This window comes from Giraffa tippelskirchi, chromosome 11 (assembly GCF_054371585.1).
Source record: "Giraffa tippelskirchi isolate mGirTip1 chromosome 11, T2T-mGirTip1v1.2.pri, whole genome shotgun sequence".
Classification (NCBI taxonomy): Eukaryota; Metazoa; Chordata; class Mammalia; order Artiodactyla; family Giraffidae; genus Giraffa; species Giraffa tippelskirchi.
This window is the reverse complement of record NC_137285.1, coordinates 117,112,798-117,132,134: the sequence shown is the minus strand read 5'-3', so window position 1 is coordinate 117,132,134 and position 19,337 is coordinate 117,112,798. Positions and strand designations below refer to the sequence as shown.

Here is a 19,337-nt window from a genome sequence, read left to right as displayed (position 1 = left end):
ATAAGTTTGACTAGAATCCTAATCAGTAGACCCATGTGTTTGATAGAGCCTTTAGATAGCGTCTCTTGGCATCTGTTTCTGGAGGAAATGCCTGTGGCTCTTCTATGGAAGAGGCAGAGCTCTGAGACCACAGCATTTTAGTTTAGAGTCCTTTGGCAGTTGGAATAATGAAGAAATCCCTAAGAGATCAGTACTCTCATGTGGCCAGAGCAGGTCTGGACCTACAGATCAGAAAGCTTACATTTCATACAACCAGCATATGGAAGTATTAGGGAGAGCTTCTTGACTGGAAGGAACAAGGCAAGAATTGGAACCCCTGGAAATCTGAGAAGTCAGAAACAAGGCACGAGTGAGAAGAGCAAAATGTGCTCTCGAGAATTATTTTTTTAAAAAAAAGCAGAACTAAGAAAAGGTCACTCTTCTGAGTGTCTGGTTAGCATCAGTAATTCCCACAAGTTCTGAAATGTTCAGAGATCCCTGGAAAAACCTTGGCTTCATCAAGGTTTACTTGTAATCAACAGTACTTTAGCCCTGGCTGTAATTCTCTGTAATTCTCAGAGCTCTCCCTCTTCCATAGAAGAGCCACAGGCATTTCCTCCAGAAACAGATGCCAAGAAATGCTATCTAAAGGCTCTATCAAACACAAACTGAAGTATTACATGGCTGAGAATAAGAGTCAACAGTGTGAGTCTGAATTTCCAAGATCACTCAATATTGACAGATAATCCATTGTTACTCTGAGCTGACTAAAGGCTCGGGAAACAGAGGACTAAATAAATCCAATGCTGTTCACGAGCTGACTCAGTCAAAGATTACCCTCACAGAACCTTTGATCCTCCTCCTCCTCTAACTCCTAACCATATATGATCAAAAGAAAGTGGCCATCATTTGTAGATGACATCATTTGTAGAAATGATAACGGTCTACAAATGACATCATTTGTAGAAAAATTTTAATAGCACAATGGCGGCTCCCTTAATACCTGAAAACACGCCGATGTGATCTGCAGTCCTTCTTGCATGTTCTGTTGTAGTTGATTCTGCATTGTGATCTTCTTCTCCTTGGTGATGGAGGCAATGGGGAAGCTTCGTACAACTGTCTGCTCACCAACTATATGAAAATAGGGCACAGACTAAGCAACAGCACTCTACAGCTCATTTCTAGAGTCTCTGCTGCTCATTTTACCAGCCTCTGCTGGAGAAATGTGTCTGGAGAGGACAATGTCCAGGAAAGAAGCAATACAAAGTGCCATGATTCTAGAATTGCATTCATTAATTGTGTTGCATGGCAATTCATTCCTGACATACATTTCTCTCCTGGAGTGCAGGAATGGTCCCAAACTGCCAACCTTCATTCTAGTTCCCCAACCTATTGTGTGCCATACAAGATCATCTGCTTTAAGGCATCTTACAAGAAGGGTAGGTATTAAACAGAAGAAAAGAAGTATCTTCAAATATTGAAAAGACATTTATTATATTTAAGAATAAAGCAAAAGAGAAAAGACTGTTAAAATAAGACAGTTAAAATTTGTTTCTGAATAAAGGCACTATACTATGTGTATGTGCCTTCAGAAGATATACTGGGGTTAGTCCCAAGATTCTTAAACTGAACTGAACTGAAGTCACTCAGTCATGTCCCACTCTTTGTGACCCCATGAACTATACAACAGAATGGGAAAGACTGGAGATCTCTTCAAGAAAATTAGAGATATCAAGGGAACATTTCATGCAAAGATGGGCTCAATAAAGGACAGAAATGGTATGGACCTAACAGAGGCAGAAGATATTAAGAAGTGGCAAGAATACACAGAAGAACTGTACAAAAAAGATCTTCACGACCTAGATAATCAAGATGGTGTGATCACTCACCTAGAGCCAGACATCCTGGAATGTGAAGTCAAGTGGGCCTTAGGAAGCATCACTACGAACAAAGCTAGTGGAGGTGATGGAATTCCAGTTGAGCTATTTCAAATTCTGAAAGATGATGCTGTGAAAGTGCTGCACTCAATATGCCAGCAAATATGGAAAACTTAGCAGTGGCCACAGGACTGGAAAAGGTCAGTTTTCATTCCAGTCCCTAAGAAAGGCAATGCCAAAGAATGCTCAAATGCACAATTGCACTCATCTCACACGCTAGTAAAGTAATGCTCAAAATTCTCCAAACCAGGCTTCAGCAATACGTGAACCGTGAACTTCCAGATGTTCAAGCTGGCTTTAGAAAAGGCCGAGGAACCAGAGATCAAATTGCCAACATCTGATGGATCATCGAAAAAGCAAGAGAGTTCCAGAAGAACATCTATTTCTGCTTTATTGACTATGCCAAAGCCTTTGACTGTGTGGATCACAATAAACTGTGGAAAATTCTTCAAGAGATGGGAATACCAGACTACCTGACCTGCCTCTTGAGAAACCTGTATGCAGGTCAGGAAGCAACAGTTAGAACTGGACATGGAACAATAGACTGGTTCCAAATAGGAAAAGGAGTCCATCAAGGCTGTACATTGTCCCCCTGCTTATTTAACTTATATGCAGAGTACATCATGAGAAACACTGGGCTGGAGGAAGCACAGGCTGGAATCAAGATTGCTGAGAGAAATATCAATAACCTCAGATATGCAGATGACACCACCCTTATGGCAGAAAGTGAAGAACTGAAGAGCCTCTTGATGAAAGTGAAAGAGTAGAGTGAAAAATTTGGTTTAAAGCTCAACATTCAGAAAGCTAAGATCATGGCATCCAGTCCCATCACTTCATGGGAAATAGATGGGGAAACAGTGGAAACAGCGGCTGACTTTATTTTTTTGGGCTCCAAAATCACTGCAGATGGTGATTGCAGCCATGAAATTAAAAGACGCTTACTCCTTGGAAAGAAAGTTATGACCAACCTAGACAGCATACTAAAAAGCAGAGACATTACTTTGTTAACAAGGTCCATCTAGTCAAGGCTATGGTTTTTCCAGTAGTCATGTATGGATGTGAGAGTTGGATATGAAGAAAGCTGAGTGCCAAAGAATCGATGCTTTTGAACTGTGGTGTTGGAGAAGACTCTTGAGAGTCCCTTGAACTGCAAGGAGATCCAACCAGTCCATCCTAAAGGAGATCAGTCCTGGGTGTTCATTGCAAGGACTGATGTTGAAGCTGAAACTCCAATACATTGGCCACCTGACGTGAAGAGCTGACTCACTGGAAAAGACCCTGATGCTGGGAAAGATTGAGGGCAGGAGGAGAAGGGGACGACAGAGGATGAGCTGGTTGGATGGCATCACCGACTCAATGGACATGGGTTTGGGCGGACTCTGGGAGTTGGTGATGGACAGGGAGGCCTGGCGTGCTGCGGTTCATGGGGTCGCAGAGTCGGAAACGACTGAGCGACTGAACTGAAGTATACATAATCCATTGAATTCTCCAGGCCAGAATACTGGAGTGGGTAGCCATTCCCTTCTCCAGGGGATCTTCCCAACCCAGGGATCGAACCTAGGTCTCCCGCATCGCAGGCAGATTCTTTACCAATTGAACCACCAGGGAAGCCCCAAGATTCTTGAGAGTTTAAATATTAAAGGAAGAAAGGAAAAATATAAATATTTATCAGCTACCTGAGGATATGAAGATGAGCATCTAGCAAAGAAGCAGCACACATGCGGCCTCCCCTGGAGAGCTCACAGCTGCTCATGGGAGAGGAAAGACACATGTAGAATACAACAACATGCAATTCGCTCCCAGGTTTGAGGGAACATGGCTTTAAAGACTTAAGAAGGGAGAAGACTTCTGCATGCTAGATGGCTAGAGAATTAATTCCCGGAAGAAGTGACAGGGCAGGTGAACTTTGAGGAGAATGGAAGTTTGGATCTGCAGAGGGGAAAAGGGTGGGCATTTCTACATACCTACTGTTACAGGTAGCAGTACAAGTAACAGAACAGGACAGTGATGAGCAAGGCCCCTCAGCTAGTAAGCCAGAGAGGGTGAGACGTGAACTAGGTGTATCTGACTTAAGCGGCCCTTTATTAACTAATGTACTTATTATTATCAGAATTCCTCATTCCTTGAACCTCTAACTTCCTAACCTGGAAAATTCTGATTATTCTGTTATGTTAAACTCATACTCAGAGATTAAATAAAATCAAGATGTACATAAGATTTAAGTTCTAAAATGTATTAAACAACTTATGTTTATATCACTCATGTAAAATGATCAGATTCCTATGTGTCATTAAAGGAGAAATTTTAAAATTTAACTTAAAAGAGAAATAAAAGAGGCAAATAGAAAGGTCTTCTCTGATGGAAATAATTTTCCTAAACTGTGAAATTAACCCCAAAATTATCAGGAAAAAACAAGAGATCAATAGAAACTTTCACACTAAATATGGCTTTGATTTCTTTAAAAGACGTAATTTAGAGCAGTTTAAATGACCAACTATCTCATATATTCATAAGCCCAAAATATTATGTGTATGGCCATTGATGGAGAAGGCAATGGCACCCCACTCCAGTACTCTTGCCTGGAAAATCCCATGGACGGAGGAGCCTGGTAGGCTGCAGCCCATGGGGTCGCTAAGGGTCGGACACGACTGAGCGACTTCACTTTCATTTTTCCCTTGCATGCACTGGAGAAGGAAATGGCAACCCACTCCAGTATTCTTGCCTGGAGAATCCCAGGGATGGCGGAGCCTGGTGGGCTGCCGTCTATGGGGTCGCACAGAGTCAGACACGACTGAAGCGACTTAGCAGCAGCAGCAGCAGCAGCAGCATGGCCATTGAGCTCACAAAGGTTTCAGTACAAAAAATGGTAAGTACCAGATATCTAGTTTTAAAAATATATTTGCTTACAAATACAAGTGTAATTTATTTACAGTAATATGACAGAAGAGGGTTGAGAAATTCTGCACTGTTTTTCACTTTTCTTCAAAATGAACACAACTATTCCTGTTGATTCATTGTTTACTGAATTTTATAAGCTTTTTGCTTTTCATGTGGTAAGCAATCTTTATGACGAAGATAATAAACAATACTGATTCTAGGTAAGCACGGGATTATACAACTGTGAGAGTTTGAAGATAATACAGTTCATACATCTGAATCCCACTGTCTGACAAAGCGCACAGCATATAGTACATACTCATCAAATGACAACTGAATAATTTCAGATGAGGAAGGAATTCTAGTGACCATGTATCCCCACGTTTCTCAATCCTCAGTATGTATCAAAACTATACAGATGTCTGGGTCTCCCCCTTCCTAGCATCCTATTACAGATTCCAACTTAGTTGGTTGACAGTTAGACCCAGAATTTTTTTTTAAAGCTTCCCAGATAATTCAAATACGCAGTCAAGGCTGAGAACCACTAGATTATCATCAAATGAGTCCGATTCCTTCATTTTATAAAAGGGGAAATTGAAACTTAGAGAGATCAGGGGGCTTAAGATATCCAGATTGGTCAACAGTGATTGAAACCTGAGCTTTTTGATCTAGAGTCCAATAATTTCACCCCAAACCTTATAGGCTTATCAACTAGAACAGTTTACATAGAGACTACAGTGATTTAAAAAAGATAATTCAGATTTGATAGCATATGCTATTCTTGCTAATGCAGAAGACTGTGGACAGTTGTAGAAAACAGAAGTTGATAGAGTTTAGTGAGCAGAAGAGAGTTCTGCTAAGAGAGGAAAGGATTAGTTGATACTCTGAATACCCTGAAATCACAAAATGCTACTTCATGAAATTATTATAGTTTCCGTGGATGAACCATGGTTTGCTGTTTAGAAGATATCCTTGGTTCTTTAAATAAGAATCCAAATTATCATTAGGTTTGACAGACAGTATTCTAAAAAAAAAATGTGTGTGGCAAAAGGCTTACTTTGATTTTGAACTGACCTGCAAATCACTGCACACAGATGGAAGCAAAGCCTCACACAGATATCCCTGTTCTGATGACATAATATGAGCCTTACCTAGTTGATCATGGGGAGTCCCTCTGAACAGAATTCTGTATGTGGTAAGGAACAAGGCTCCTTCTGCTGGCAGGAGCTGAGGGCCTCCAAGAAGGCCTCCAGTGGCTTCTTCTCTTCCATCAGGATCCAGTAGGACTCGAAGGCCTTCACAAACAATTTCTTCTCCTGGCAGTAGAGCAGGTCTAAGAATCTTGGGCTAATAACAGACAAAGTTATTTTAGACACAACTCTAGAGAGATTTCCAACCCTTAGACCAAGGATACCTTGTCAGTTACAGATCTAAAAATGTGAACCAGACTTCCCACTTAGCCAAAATGAGTAAACAGATTTGGGAAGAGTCAGAAATGATGTTTCTGCATCCAAAGGTAACAAGACTCTCTGCAGCATTACTTATTCACAGTAAAATTGCTGGAAATTACTGAACTATTTGAGATACCTATTCAATGGAACATTTTGCAACCGTCAAAAAGAATGGCACGGATCTAGATATATAAACACAGAAAGACGCCAGAATATACTGTTAAGTAGAAAGAGTTACCAACCAATATGTCCATTATGATTTCCTTTTAGTATATGAACCAAACTGTTAAAGCTGGTACTATCATAGATAAGGGTAGAGGTCAGGGTGAGGAGAATCATGGGAGACTTTCATGTGTGCTCCTTTAATGCTTCAGTTTTATACAAAAGCATCATTAGTTTGCAAACTGAAAAAACAAATATTTTAAAAAATGGACATGACTTTAAAGAGCCCTTCTTAGCCTTTAATAAAGATTAAGACAATAAAAATGGCCAAGTTATGACCATTTACATATGCTGGGAAATAAGGAACCACATGATACACTCCCTTGAAGAGTTTAGTGCTAGAAAAAAAAAAGTCCATCTCTCCTGAAGCTCTAATACACTTATTTTCTTTTACTGAGCAATAAAAACTATACAAATACGGACAATTCTCTTTGTTGGCTCGAGGAAGCTCAGAGCTAAAATGTAAAGCCAAAGTATAATGATCACTGTGTCTCAGATTTCTGATAGAATCATCTTTCCTTTCCATCTGGCTTCTGATTTCTCCTTTGAATTTATTTTTAATAGTTCTGTTACATAGGTAAGAGGGTCCTAAACCCTAGTTCCATAGACTGGTGCCAGATTAACTGCAAAATAATCATCTGGGATGCTTATTAAAGTACAGATTCCCAGGCCAAGTCCCAGGGTACTCCAATTCAGGAGGCTGGGCTGAGATTCAGGCCTCTCAATTTTTAATAGACTTCCCAGATGTTTGTGATGTATGCTTGTAATGTATACAGATTCAGGAACCTGGTGATTTTATGGTAATTGCCTTAAGTCATTTTTGGGGGGAAGGAGGCAGAACATAAAACCTTGGCTTGGGCTTGGAAGTTAGAATGTTCACAATTTATGCCCTAACTATAAAAGTAGACTCAACATGAGATTATTATTGCTCCTTTGTTGATCTCCTATTCTGCTTCACCATCCTTTTTATGAGGATCTACATGTAAACTCCTCTCAAAGTTTAATGTATCATTAAAACTAGAGCTGATCTTTGTAGAATGTTAGAAGGTACTTTCTGTGGCACAACAATCTACTGTTGCTGATTTTAGGAGATTTTACTTACTCCCTCAAAGCATGCAGTCCGGAATAATTACCTTCTGTATAGGTGGAAGTCTTCTACTCTCTCGATGCACTGCTTCTAGGGTTTCAATGTGCATAGCTACAATTCCTGAGATGAGTCAGAGAATTCAAAACAAAAGAGTACCAAACAAGCAGAATTAAAACAAATTCTGGATATTTTAGAACTGAAAACTAATCAGAGTTTGGTGGTTCTTCAAAAAGCTAAACATCAGAATTATCATATGACCCAGCAATTCCTAGGTATATACCCCAAAGACTGAAAATAAAACTCAGACACTTGTGTATGAATATTCATAGTAGTACTATTTACAAGAGCCAGAAGGTCACAACAATTCAAGTGTCCATCAACAGATGAATGGATAAAGAAAATATGGTATATCTATATAATTATTATTCAGTCATAAAAGGAATGAAGTCACAATACCTGCTACAACGTGGATAAACCTTGAAAACATTATGCTAAAGGAAATAAGTCAACACAAAAAGACAAGTATTATATGATTTTACTTATATGCATTATCTATAATAGGCAAACTCATAGACATAAAAGGAATTAAGGGGCAACCAAGGGCCAGCGTAGAGAATGGAAAGCTACTGCTTAATGGGTACAGAGTGTCTGTATGCTGCTGCTGCTGCTGCTAAGTCGCTTCAGTAGTGTCTGACTCTGTGCAACCCCATAGACGGCAGCCCACCAGGCTCCGCCATCCCTGGGATTCTCCAGGCAAGAACACTGGAGTGGGTTGCCATTTCCTTCTCCAATGCATGAAAGTGAAAAGTGAAAGTGAAGTCGCTCAGTCGTGTCCGACTCTTCGCGACCCCGTGGACTGCAGCCTACTAGGCTCCTCCGTCCATGGGATTTTCCAGGCAAGAGTACTGGAGTGGGGTGCCATTGCCGTCTCCGAGAGTGTCTGTATGGGGTGATGAAAAAGCTTTGGTAATAGACAATTGGTAGTAGTTATACAGCATTGTGAATATAATTAATGCCACTGAATTTTACACTTAAGACAGTTTAAAATGGCAAATTGTATGACGTATATTTTATACAATTTAATACTATTTAAAAAACAAATCGAAACAAAAATAAATAGCATGACTAAGCTACTTGGAAGCCAAGTGCTATGCTGGAAAATGACCTGTAAGAATAATCCTTATTCAATTATTTCTAATATTCTGGTTCTCTGATGTCTGCAAAGTGATTACCTGGTATCATGCAATGCAGGCTCTTGATATGATCCTGAGTAACTCCACTCTCCGTACAAACTTTGTCGATAAATCGGGTAATGAAACGCACAACAGAATTGGCAATGTCATTGTTCTCTGAGTCTTCAAACCCGCTTTCTGTATCGTAGCTCTCAGCTACGCTTCCTGCAATACTAAGAAAGTCAAGGGAAGAAATCATGCTCAGTACTCAAATTTAACAAATGACTAGTACATCACGGCGACTTTTCACAGCACTTTAAACTTGCTCAAAGGGATGTGCACTCAAGAAGAAACCTCACTTAACTCTACAGTTCCTCTATAAGTGATAGTGGCGAAACGTGATGTCTCGCCTACACTTGGAAGCTACCGTCAGGCATTGTCCTTTGAACCCAACTTAGGTGCCTTAGTCACTCACTATGTAAATCAGATTGTAGAAAATGTCATGAAAGAAAAAAAGGTATAAGAAAATGATGGATGTGCTACTTAAGACAGGAAGTCAGCAAGGTCTCTCTGGATAGGTGACATCAGAGCAGAAAACTAAATGAAGGGATTCTTGTGACTATTTCAGGGAGACTAACCCAGATTGCGGGAATAACAAGTACAGAGGCCCTGAGGCAGTATCATGCTTTGAATGTTGAACAGGGAGACCAGTTTGGTCGATAGAAGAGTGTAGGAAATAAAGTCTGAGCAGCAGCCAGGGGCCAGATCCTGTTAGGCCTTATGGTCTATGGGTTTTATTTTCAGCGGTACAGGAAGTATTTAGGGTTGAGATAATGTTAGTCGCTCAGTCGTGTCCGACTCTTTGTGACCCCATGAACTGAAGCCTGCCAAACTCCTCTGTCCGTGGGATTTCCTAAGCAAGGATACTGGAGTGGGAAGCCAGTCCCTTCCCCAGGGGACCTTTGTGACCCAGGGATCAAACCTGGGTCTCCTGCTCTGTAGGCAGTTTCTTTACCATCTGAGCCACTAGGGAAAGTGTGAGAACAAGGAATGGTTGAGGACATGATTATAGGCAAATGCAATGGGCAAGATGAGGAAAAGGAGGGCCAAGAAACAAACAATCACTTTAATAAGAAAGAGTCCATTAGTACTTTTCCAGAGTGCTTTCTGTAAGTTGCTGTGGCAGAAAGTAACTGAAAGGGCTAGATCAGTAATGGGTGAGACATTTAAAAAGTCATCAGAGGTCATAAAAGAGAAGAGGGTATGGGAGGGAGGTAATTAAGAATAGTTGGATGTAGTGGAAGTCTTTTAATAGAGAAAAGCTGAGCAAGTCTGAAGGTGAGGAAAATGGTTAATTTTTAAAATATATATAGCACTATTTACCCAAAATACTTCATATTCTGTGCTAAACCAAGAAGGATAGGAGTGTCTGTGTATGTCCACATTTCAGTACCTGTTTGTGACAATGCTGTTGCTCCCACTCTCCCAGTCTCCTGGGGCTGACGCTCTTAGGAGCTTGTTTTTACTTGAATCCAGTGGAACCAGCAGATTGACCATGAGGTTTGCAAAGTGAATGGCCTGACTAAAGACAGTGCTTTCCTCACGCTGCACCAGCTCCTGCTGAGTTGATTTGCTCAGAGTAGGCCAAAGGCGTAGCTGCTCAGCTGCCAGGTCCATTGCTGTCTTCTCCTGATACTGGTCATCAGGAAGTTTATCCTAAAAACCAAACCAAAACAAAATCAAAATCTATCACTTCACATGAGCTTCAAAAAACATGGAAGATGTTTTAATAATTCATCTATTAAATACCTATGTCAGTAAAAGTGGAAATATATAAAAAAAATATAACAAGAACACGAAACTTAGTCTTCCTTTTTTCTGAGCTCCAACAGGCCTTGAATGGAACCATGTGACAAATCCAAGGAGACAGCAGCAAAGCACTGAGGTACACACTTCTCACTGCTAACATTTCACTGTATTTATTGATACTTATCTCTGGCTCTATCACCTTCAAGCTGCCAGTTACAAGATTATTGACCTGAAACACCTGTGAATGCTCTGGTCAAATGTGCCAGTAGCACTTTCTAGTACTCTGCTATGTTTCTTTTCTTCTGCTCTCTGGTTGAAAAAGACAGAATGACCAAAGTCACAAAAAAGTAGAGCTAGGTTTTCTGGTAAATGTGGGAGTCAAACATGATCATTAAATGGGCATACAGGTGTCCATGGGATTTTTAAGAGGGGTTTCCTATAGGCTGAAGAGTTAAACAACAGCAATAACCCACACCTACACAGTACTTTACAGCTTATGAAGAGCTGGTATATCTATGCTAAGTCACTTCAGTCGTGTCCGACTCTGTGCGACCCCAAGATGGCAGCCCACCAGGCTCCACCGTCCCTGGGATTCTCCAGGCAAGAATACTGGAGTGGGTTGCCATTTCCTTCTCCAGTGCATGAAAGGGAAAAGTGAAAGTGAAGTTGCTCAGTAGTGTCCGACTCTTAGCGACCCCATGGACTGTAGCCTACCAGGCTCCTCCGTCCATGCGATTTTCCAGGCAAGAGTACTGGAGTGGGGTGCCATTGCCTTCTCCGGGTATATCTATAGTCTTACTCATATCTAACCCGGGGCTCTGAGACACACTTTTACAAAATAGAGGACACAGAAGCAGTAACATGTATTTGCTTTATGAATGTTTTGGAGATATACCAATGTTGTGCTAAGTCACTTCAGTCACATCAGACTCTTTGCAACCCTGTGAACTGTAGCCCAGCAGGCTCCTCTGTCCATGGGATTTCTCAGGCAAGAATACTGGAGTGAGTTGCCATTTCCTTCTCCAGGGGATCTTCCTGACCCAGGGATTGAACCTGTGTCTCTTACATCCCCTGCACTGGCAGGCAGGTTCTTTATCATTAGCGCCACCTGGGTCCCCTCATACCCATGTTAGCACTATATTTTCTTTAAAAATTATCAAAAGCACCTCACCAGGCCAATCATCTCTAGAACATGACCTCAAGCTAATACTCTTTAGATGTGGCACAAGTTACCCCTTTACCCAAGTGCATCTAGTGTTTTGAAAGAAAAATCTGAGTTTTAAATTAAGAAAATAATTAAAACTAATTGTATAGTAATAATTTGGAATATCTGATAGATGTCAGATAGTGCTATTTGTTATTAAAAGTTTCTGTTCTTATCATGTTCATTAGTAGACCAATAATACGGTTAAATTTACTTGAGGCATAGAAATCTGTGAATATCAGGCAGTTTCAGTTAGCTATCTAGGTTCATTTATCTCACATAGTATAAGGAAAATTTAAAATGGAGGAAAGGATCAGCAGCGATGTATTAGTCCAGCATGTGGAAAAATTACTCAATAAAAAAAAGCTAAAAAAAAACCCCCAACAAATTACTCCAAAAAATTACTCTTAAAGTGAATCAACACTAATAATCAGCCCTTAGTGCTGCTCTAAGTTCAATTAATAAAGACAGTAATTTCTAACATTTATGATTTAGTATGTGCCAGCAACTCTTCAATGCCCTACACTTGTATTAGACATTAAAAGCATACAATAATCATGTCTGCTCATTTTACTAATGACGAAATAAGACACAGAAAACTAAAGTGAATTGCCTAAGATCAGACAGCTAGTGTATGACATTTCAAAATTCCAATTAACTTTAATTTGGGCTTCTCAGGCAGCACTAGTGGTAAAGAACCCGCCTGACAATGCAGGAGACAAAAGAGATGCAGGTTTGACCCCTGGGTTGGGAAGATCCCCTGGAGGAGGGCATAGCAACCCACTCCAGTATTCTTGCCTGGAGAATCCCCTGGACAGAGGAGGCTGGTGGGCTATAGTCCATAGGGTTGCAAAGAGTCGGACGTGACTGAAGTGACATAGCACGCAACTTTAATTTGACGTTTCTTCAAGAAGTTAAGAGAAAGCACTGGTAACCCACTCCAGTACTCTTGCTTAGAAAATCCCATGGACGGAGGAGTCTGGTGGGCTGTAGTTCATGGGGTCGCGAAGAGTCGGACACGACTGAGCGACTTCATTTTCACTTTTCACTTTCATGCATTGGAGAAGGAAATAGCAACCCACTCCAGTGTTCTTGCCTGGAGAATCCCAGAGACGGCGGAGCCTGGTGGGCTGCCGTCTATGGGGTTGCACAGAGTTGGACACAACTGAAGTGACTTAGCAGCAGCAGTAGCAGCAAGAAGTTAATTGCACAGAGACATTTGGTTAGGTATTTTAGGTTGACTCGTTTCAACTTCCTATAATTGTTTCCAGGGAATTCTTATTAAAATATAATAAAACAATGCTAGTGCTACAGAACTGTAGTAAGAAGTTATTTGGGAAAAAAAAAATCAGGAATCAATAGAAGAAAGATGCTCACCAGGGGGCTTCCTAAAGTAAACTCCAAATACACTGGTAGGAAGTGGCTAGATAATACCTGACTGAACTTCCCTTGAAGCCAGGACCCTAGCCCCACACAAATACATTTCTTTATCTTACCTTTTGCTTCAGATGCAGGGCATGATTGTCCTCCTTGGCTGAGAGATATAGGGAGCGAACCTGTTCCTGCACTGCATTATAAAAGGTTGTCTCCCAAAACTGCTGATTTGTCCAAATGGGGTGGTCCTGTACACAGGTGTAAGCAAACTGGCTGACTCCAGGGGCCAGTTTCTGTGAAAACACATAATATATATCACCGTGGAGCTGACAGGGTCATGACAGTTCAGAAGGTTACAGAGGCCACAGATAATCATGAATGTGATCAAAGGATTTATCTAAACATATCTTATGGCAATATAAGCTTAGCAATCAGCAACGTACACATTTTTAACTGGCAACTTTGGGCTTGCTATCAAATCCTTTAAAGGTCTCTGTCATTTTATCTCTTAAAAGGGACATTTTAAAATCAAAAGTATTATGCAAATTAGAGAATATATGAAAAGTACCTAAACACTGTACTGTGCATATAGCAGGAAATGTAGAGTTGGGTAATTATTACAATTAGGACATATAATAAAATCCATCACAGCCTAAATCTAAAATTCCAGATAGTTCAAAATTTTTTCTACTTGGTATTAGAGTACATTTTGGTGGGGTTAGGAGGGCACTAACTGAAATGCGAATGAGCCCACAGCTTGGCCTTACACACAGAATAAGGGCATATCATGAATTTCCCTCCTGCTCACTCTAGCCCTTTACCTCCTTACCAAGGCTGCTGCCTGGCTCACACACTTGCCAGCAGACTGTCCAGGGCTTCCAGGGTATTTTCTGGTAACCAAGTTTGGGTGTGGGGAGGTCATCTAAAACCAAACCTTCCTTTCCAGGCCTTCCTGCTGGGCTTCTAAGTAAGAGTAAACCTTACTCTGTGATTAACAACAGAGAGAAAGAAAACTAACTCTGCAGTCACTTGAGGCACTTCATAGATATACACCTCATTCAATACTGAAAATCTTGTAAGATGCTGTTATTGCCAAATTAAAGAAGAGGACACATAAGTTCAAAAAAGTTTAACTAAGTGATTGCCCAAGGCCAATAGCAATTACAGAAGTGGTGGAACTAGGTTTCAAGCCCAAACTTTGTCTCCAAATCCCCCGCCCTTTTTACTACAGCAAATTATCTTGAAAAGAAACTGAAAGCAAATCATATATAAATTGAATAAGGGTTAGTACAACTGTCTGTTATTTTAATCTTTCATTTTAGGATTTTATTTCCCAGAGTAATATTCTGCCTTGAAACCTCTGATATGATCTGACTCACCTTTCCACAGCTGTTCCTTTCATTTCTGAAAGTTAAAAGTGTCTCAAAAAAATTTAAATCCATTATTTCTCAGCAAATACTTGATAATGGTCTCATTAGACAACTTTTCAGTCCATTTTATTCTTTAGAATTGAGTTAATTTTTTTTCTATCAGTAAAACTAAAGTTTCTGATAATGTAAGTTATCTTTTGAAGCAATTAATAAGTGAATTCTTTTCTGCTGAAATGTTGAACACTAAAGATCACTATTAAAGTTGCATACATAACAGTTATGTAGCAAACAGTTCATTCTTTTCTTAAGGACGCATAACAAATGTATAAGGTACCTGGTAAAAAATTATATGCTCAATACATACAAACTTCCTTCTTGGTCTGCTGCTAAGTCACTTCAGTCGTGTCCGACTCTGTGCGACCCCAAAGATGGCAGCCCACCAGGCTCCACCGTCCCTGGGATTCTCCAGGCAAGAATACTGGAGTGGGTTGCCATTTCCTTCTCCAGTGCATGAAAGGGAAAAGTGAAAGTGAAGTCGCTCAGTAGTGTCCGACTCTTAGCGACCCCATGGACTGTAGCCTACCAGGCTCCTCCGTCCATGGGATTTTCCAGACAAGAGTACTGGAGTGGGGTGCCATTGCTTTCTCTGCCTTCTTGGTCTAGAGCAGACTAAATCTTCAACTGGAATAGATACCACGCATACCATGAAATGTACTGTAGTACTTAAATAATTGGAAGTGGGGTGGCTGTGATTTTTGCCTATTAGAGTCTGTGTACTTCTGCATCTCATGTGTAAGTCCCTTTCAAGATAGGCCTATGTACTGTTGTTGGGGTGATCATCTATTAACTCTTTTAGGCAGCCATAAGCTATAACTGACCATGAAGCAAAGGTCAGGAAATCCTTAAGGTGAAGTCGCATGAGGATTGTTCATTTAAAACACAGCTACCCATCACTTCATGGCAAATAGATGGAGAACAGTGGAAATAGTGGCTGACTTTATTTTTCTGGGCTCCAAAATCACTGCAGATGGTGATTGCAACCATGAGATTAAAAGACGTTTTACTCATTGGAAGGAAAGTTATGACCAACCTACACAGAATATTAAAAAGCAGAGACATTATTTTGTCAACAAAGGTCCGTCTAGTCAAGGCTATGGTTTTTCCAGTGGTCATGTATGGATGTGAGAGTTGGACTATAAAGAAAGCTGAGCGCAGAAGAATTGATGCTTTTGAACTGTGGTTTTGGAGAAGACTCTTGAGAGTCCCTTGGACTGCAAGGAGATCCAGCCAGTCCATCCTAAAGGAGATCAGTCCTGGGTGTTCATTGGAAGGACTGATGTTGAAGCTGAAACTCCAATACTCTGGCCACCTGATGTGAAGAGCTGACTCATTTGAAAAGACCCCGATGCTGGGAAAGATTGAGGGCAGGAGGAGAAGGGGACGACAGAGGATGAGATGATTGGATGGCATCACCGACTCAATGGACATGGGTTTGGGTGGACTCAGGGAGTTGGTGATGGACAGGGAGGCCTGGCGTGCTGCGGTTCATGGGGTTGCAAAGAGTCGGACACGACTGAGCGATTGAACTGAAGTAAACTCTCTACCTATGGGAAATCAGGGATAAAATGTGTGTGGTTCTGTGAATATGTAAACAGAAGTGACAGACACTGAGTCACACACTCCTTCTACACTCTGCTTGAGGATACTTGGGATGTAGGTTGCACTTGTATTTTTTTTTTTGCCCCAACCACTCTAAGGAATAACAGTGACCTCAGTGGCAGTACACAGACCTATTATGAAAGAGATTTTAAAGGCATAAAATTTAAACAAGTTACAAGTGTGCCTTTCCCATGAGTATAGTCAGGCAGCACCATTTCTTACGAACACAATATAACAACAGATTCTAACATTTTGGAGTTCTGAAATTTTATTAACATAGATGAGCTCAGAAAAACTGAGCTCTTAATAAATCCTTATCAGTTTCTTACATAAAGTTCTTTTAGGATCATCAATTCAATAAAAAAGTTATTATAATAAATCTCTTATTACAACTTGACAGAGCTCTATAGGAATTTGAGAGTATAATGAAGCCCTGCCTTCTTTTAGCATTTTTCTCACTGATGCTGCATATTCACTTTACTTGGCACATATCAATTATTATCTTCCTATTTATTAAAAAACTAAAAATGACTATGTAAAAACTTCTTTAAGTGTTTTCAACAAAAGTGGACTGCATATGTCCCAAGGCAGAAAAATGGTGTGAAACAGTAGCCCAAAGTGTCAGAACCCACAGCTTGTTTACTGGATGAAAATGACAATAAGGTGAAGGGATTATAGGATACACACTTTTTGGTAGCAAGTCAGTCACAAATGGTGCTGGCATCTGATAAATGTATAAGAAATTATTAATTCCCAAATACTTAAAACATAATTTTTCTAAACATGAAATTTGCTTCTTTTCTTTGTGGTTTCCTGCTATGGCTTCTCAAGCAAGGAAAACTAAGACCTTTGATGTGTGAATGGGCAAGACCATTGCACTGATGGGCAGGTATGTTCTGAGGACCAGCAGAGGGCAGTAGCACCTTATTCTGTCCAAATTCCATGAGGGCTTTTTAAATAGGAATTGCAAAAAATGGAGCTCTACAGCCTGACTGGGCTAGAAAGTTGGGTCGAAGAAGAATACTGTGCGTTCTCACTGTACATTTGAGAGATCTCATAAAGCAAATGGATTTTCCCAAGGTCACGGAGAAGGGAATAGAGATAAGGTTTTCCATTATTTTATGTCATTTCTGTATGATACAAACATTAAGATACTCCACCAAACAAAACTATAATTATCTACAGAAAGATACAATAATACTGCTCAGAGATTCAGATTCACTATATCCTGTGATAGTAGTTTCAGTAAACAAAGAAAATAAGCACCTGTGGAGAAAACTATCTCATGATTCTAATCACTTCTTTGGTATGAAAAAAAGGCTTTCCTAAGACGATTTCTCAAATTGGCCCATACGCCAGCTTCATGACCTTTTATTTTGCAAACAGATGAGACTCAATCCATACTGAAGGTCTGAGGGTGATGGTGATGGTAAGGAATACTGTCGTTAAATGATACCTTTCTTCCTCTTCAAATCTGGCAACAATATTTACTTTACATTTCATAATCCTTATGATTTTATCCTAAAGAAACAAGTGATATTTTGCCATGTAATTTCATGAGATGTTTAAAAATGTGTTGACTTCCTTCCTTATCTAGGAAAAAAAACAGCTCTGAAGGTACCAGATTAAGCAATGCCATTCATTTTTTCACAGAGCATTCAAAGGAAACCCAGCATGGGACAGGATATGGAGAATAAACTTCATGGGGCTTACCAGCCAGCAGGCTAGATTCAAATCCAAATAGATGGATACAAATCCTCTCAGATGAGTTGGTCAAGGGAAGGTTAAGATATCAGTATGAGAGGCCAGTCTAAGGTCTGTCTGGCTAAATATGTTTGCTCTCCAGGCCCAAGCTCAGAGGGAAACCAGATTCTAGGAGAAAAGGTGGACTCAGAAGACTGAGTCCATAAATATTAATAGTCTTAAATAATAATTAGAATACAAAGAGTCACTGTTTAAACTGCTGGGTATTTCTTATCCAGTTCTGGACACTGGAATACAAGAGTACCTCACTGCACAATTCAGGGCTGGTGCCAGTCAGTCCTTTTATGATTCTACACTGGCTTAATGAAGCCCACATATTAAGTCACTTTAAGAATTAACTTCTGAATGTATTCTGATGAACTTTGGAAATGCTCAGTCTTGACAGACAAAAGGAAGACAGGAATGGGAAAAATGTGTATCTAAAACCTGTATTTATCAACTCTTAGCCACATCTTAACACATTTGATTTTGTGCATTATTTTTTTAACAAGAGACATACAACATTATAGATTTGATTGAAACTCTTCATCCCATTTCTCTCCTATCTGAAAGGCAACAATGATCTTGAATTATTTTTCATTCCCATTTATGTTTTTATACCTGTTTGTATCCATAAAGAATATACAGGATTACACTGCAGGTTTCATCTTATTCCTTACTAATCTTTTTCAAAATATACAGTTTATATTTCATCAATTTATGCAATATTTAATTAAACTATATAATTAATTGGGACAAAATACATACAACTCAGAAGGGACAGACAGGGGCTTACAAGAAATGAGTATTTAGAATATCGTGTTCATTTGTCAGTGAGGTTTACAGAAAGGTGAGTAATCAAATAATTTAAAGGATGTAATGCGAGAATCTACTATAGTTTTTCCTTGATACTGAGCAGTGCAAGTAACTTTAAATGCATAATCATCTAAACCTCTCCTGGACTCCTTAGAAGATCCAAACACACAATTTCTACACAAGAAATATATTCATTCGCAGCATTGCCCAATATTCATTTGATGTACCATTGTCAGTAGTTGGAATGACAGGGTTGAAGTCCTTAAACCATGTATCCTTTTAATGATTCTCTGTATTAAGATGCTTAGCAAATACTGACATACTGAGAGAGAAGATGAATCAATTTCTTTCCTTTATTGTCCAAAATTTAGTAGAAATCAAATACAGAGTTGTCAAGTCCTTTGCTTGGGTTTAGTATTCCTAAAAACACAAAACAGGATGCAAATACCTGCTCCTTTTTGGTAGGTTTTGAAACTTTATATAAGTAGTATCATATTGTGTCTTACTCTGCCACTTGGCTTTTTACATATTATGTTGCTAGACTTATTAAGGTAATAAATAATAATTATTATAACTAACTTGTATTGGTTTCTCACTAAATATATTTATGAAATTACTTAGTTCTTACAGCAATTTT

At 39.7% G+C, this 19,337-nt stretch overlaps 1 protein-coding gene across 5 annotated transcripts in view; it reads right to left on the bottom strand.

The window, feature by feature from the left end:
- Positions 1-19,337, bottom strand: part of SBF2 (SET binding factor 2) — a 473,595-nt gene that overhangs the window by 65,405 nt on the left and 388,853 nt on the right. For all 5 annotated transcript variants that reach the window (XM_081540685.1, XM_081540683.1, XM_081540686.1 and 2 more), the window contains 6 exons: positions 13,235-13,405; positions 10,179-10,441; positions 8,786-8,958; positions 7,600-7,673; positions 5,945-6,140; positions 983-1,110 (listed from right to left, as the gene is read on the bottom strand). In XM_081540685.1, coding sequence (XP_081396811.1) covers positions 983-1,110; positions 5,945-6,140; positions 7,600-7,673; positions 8,786-8,958; positions 10,179-10,441; positions 13,235-13,405 — 1,005 coding nt within the window. The remainder of the gene's footprint in view (positions 1-982; positions 1,111-5,944; positions 6,141-7,599; positions 7,674-8,785; positions 8,959-10,178; positions 10,442-13,234; positions 13,406-19,337) is intronic.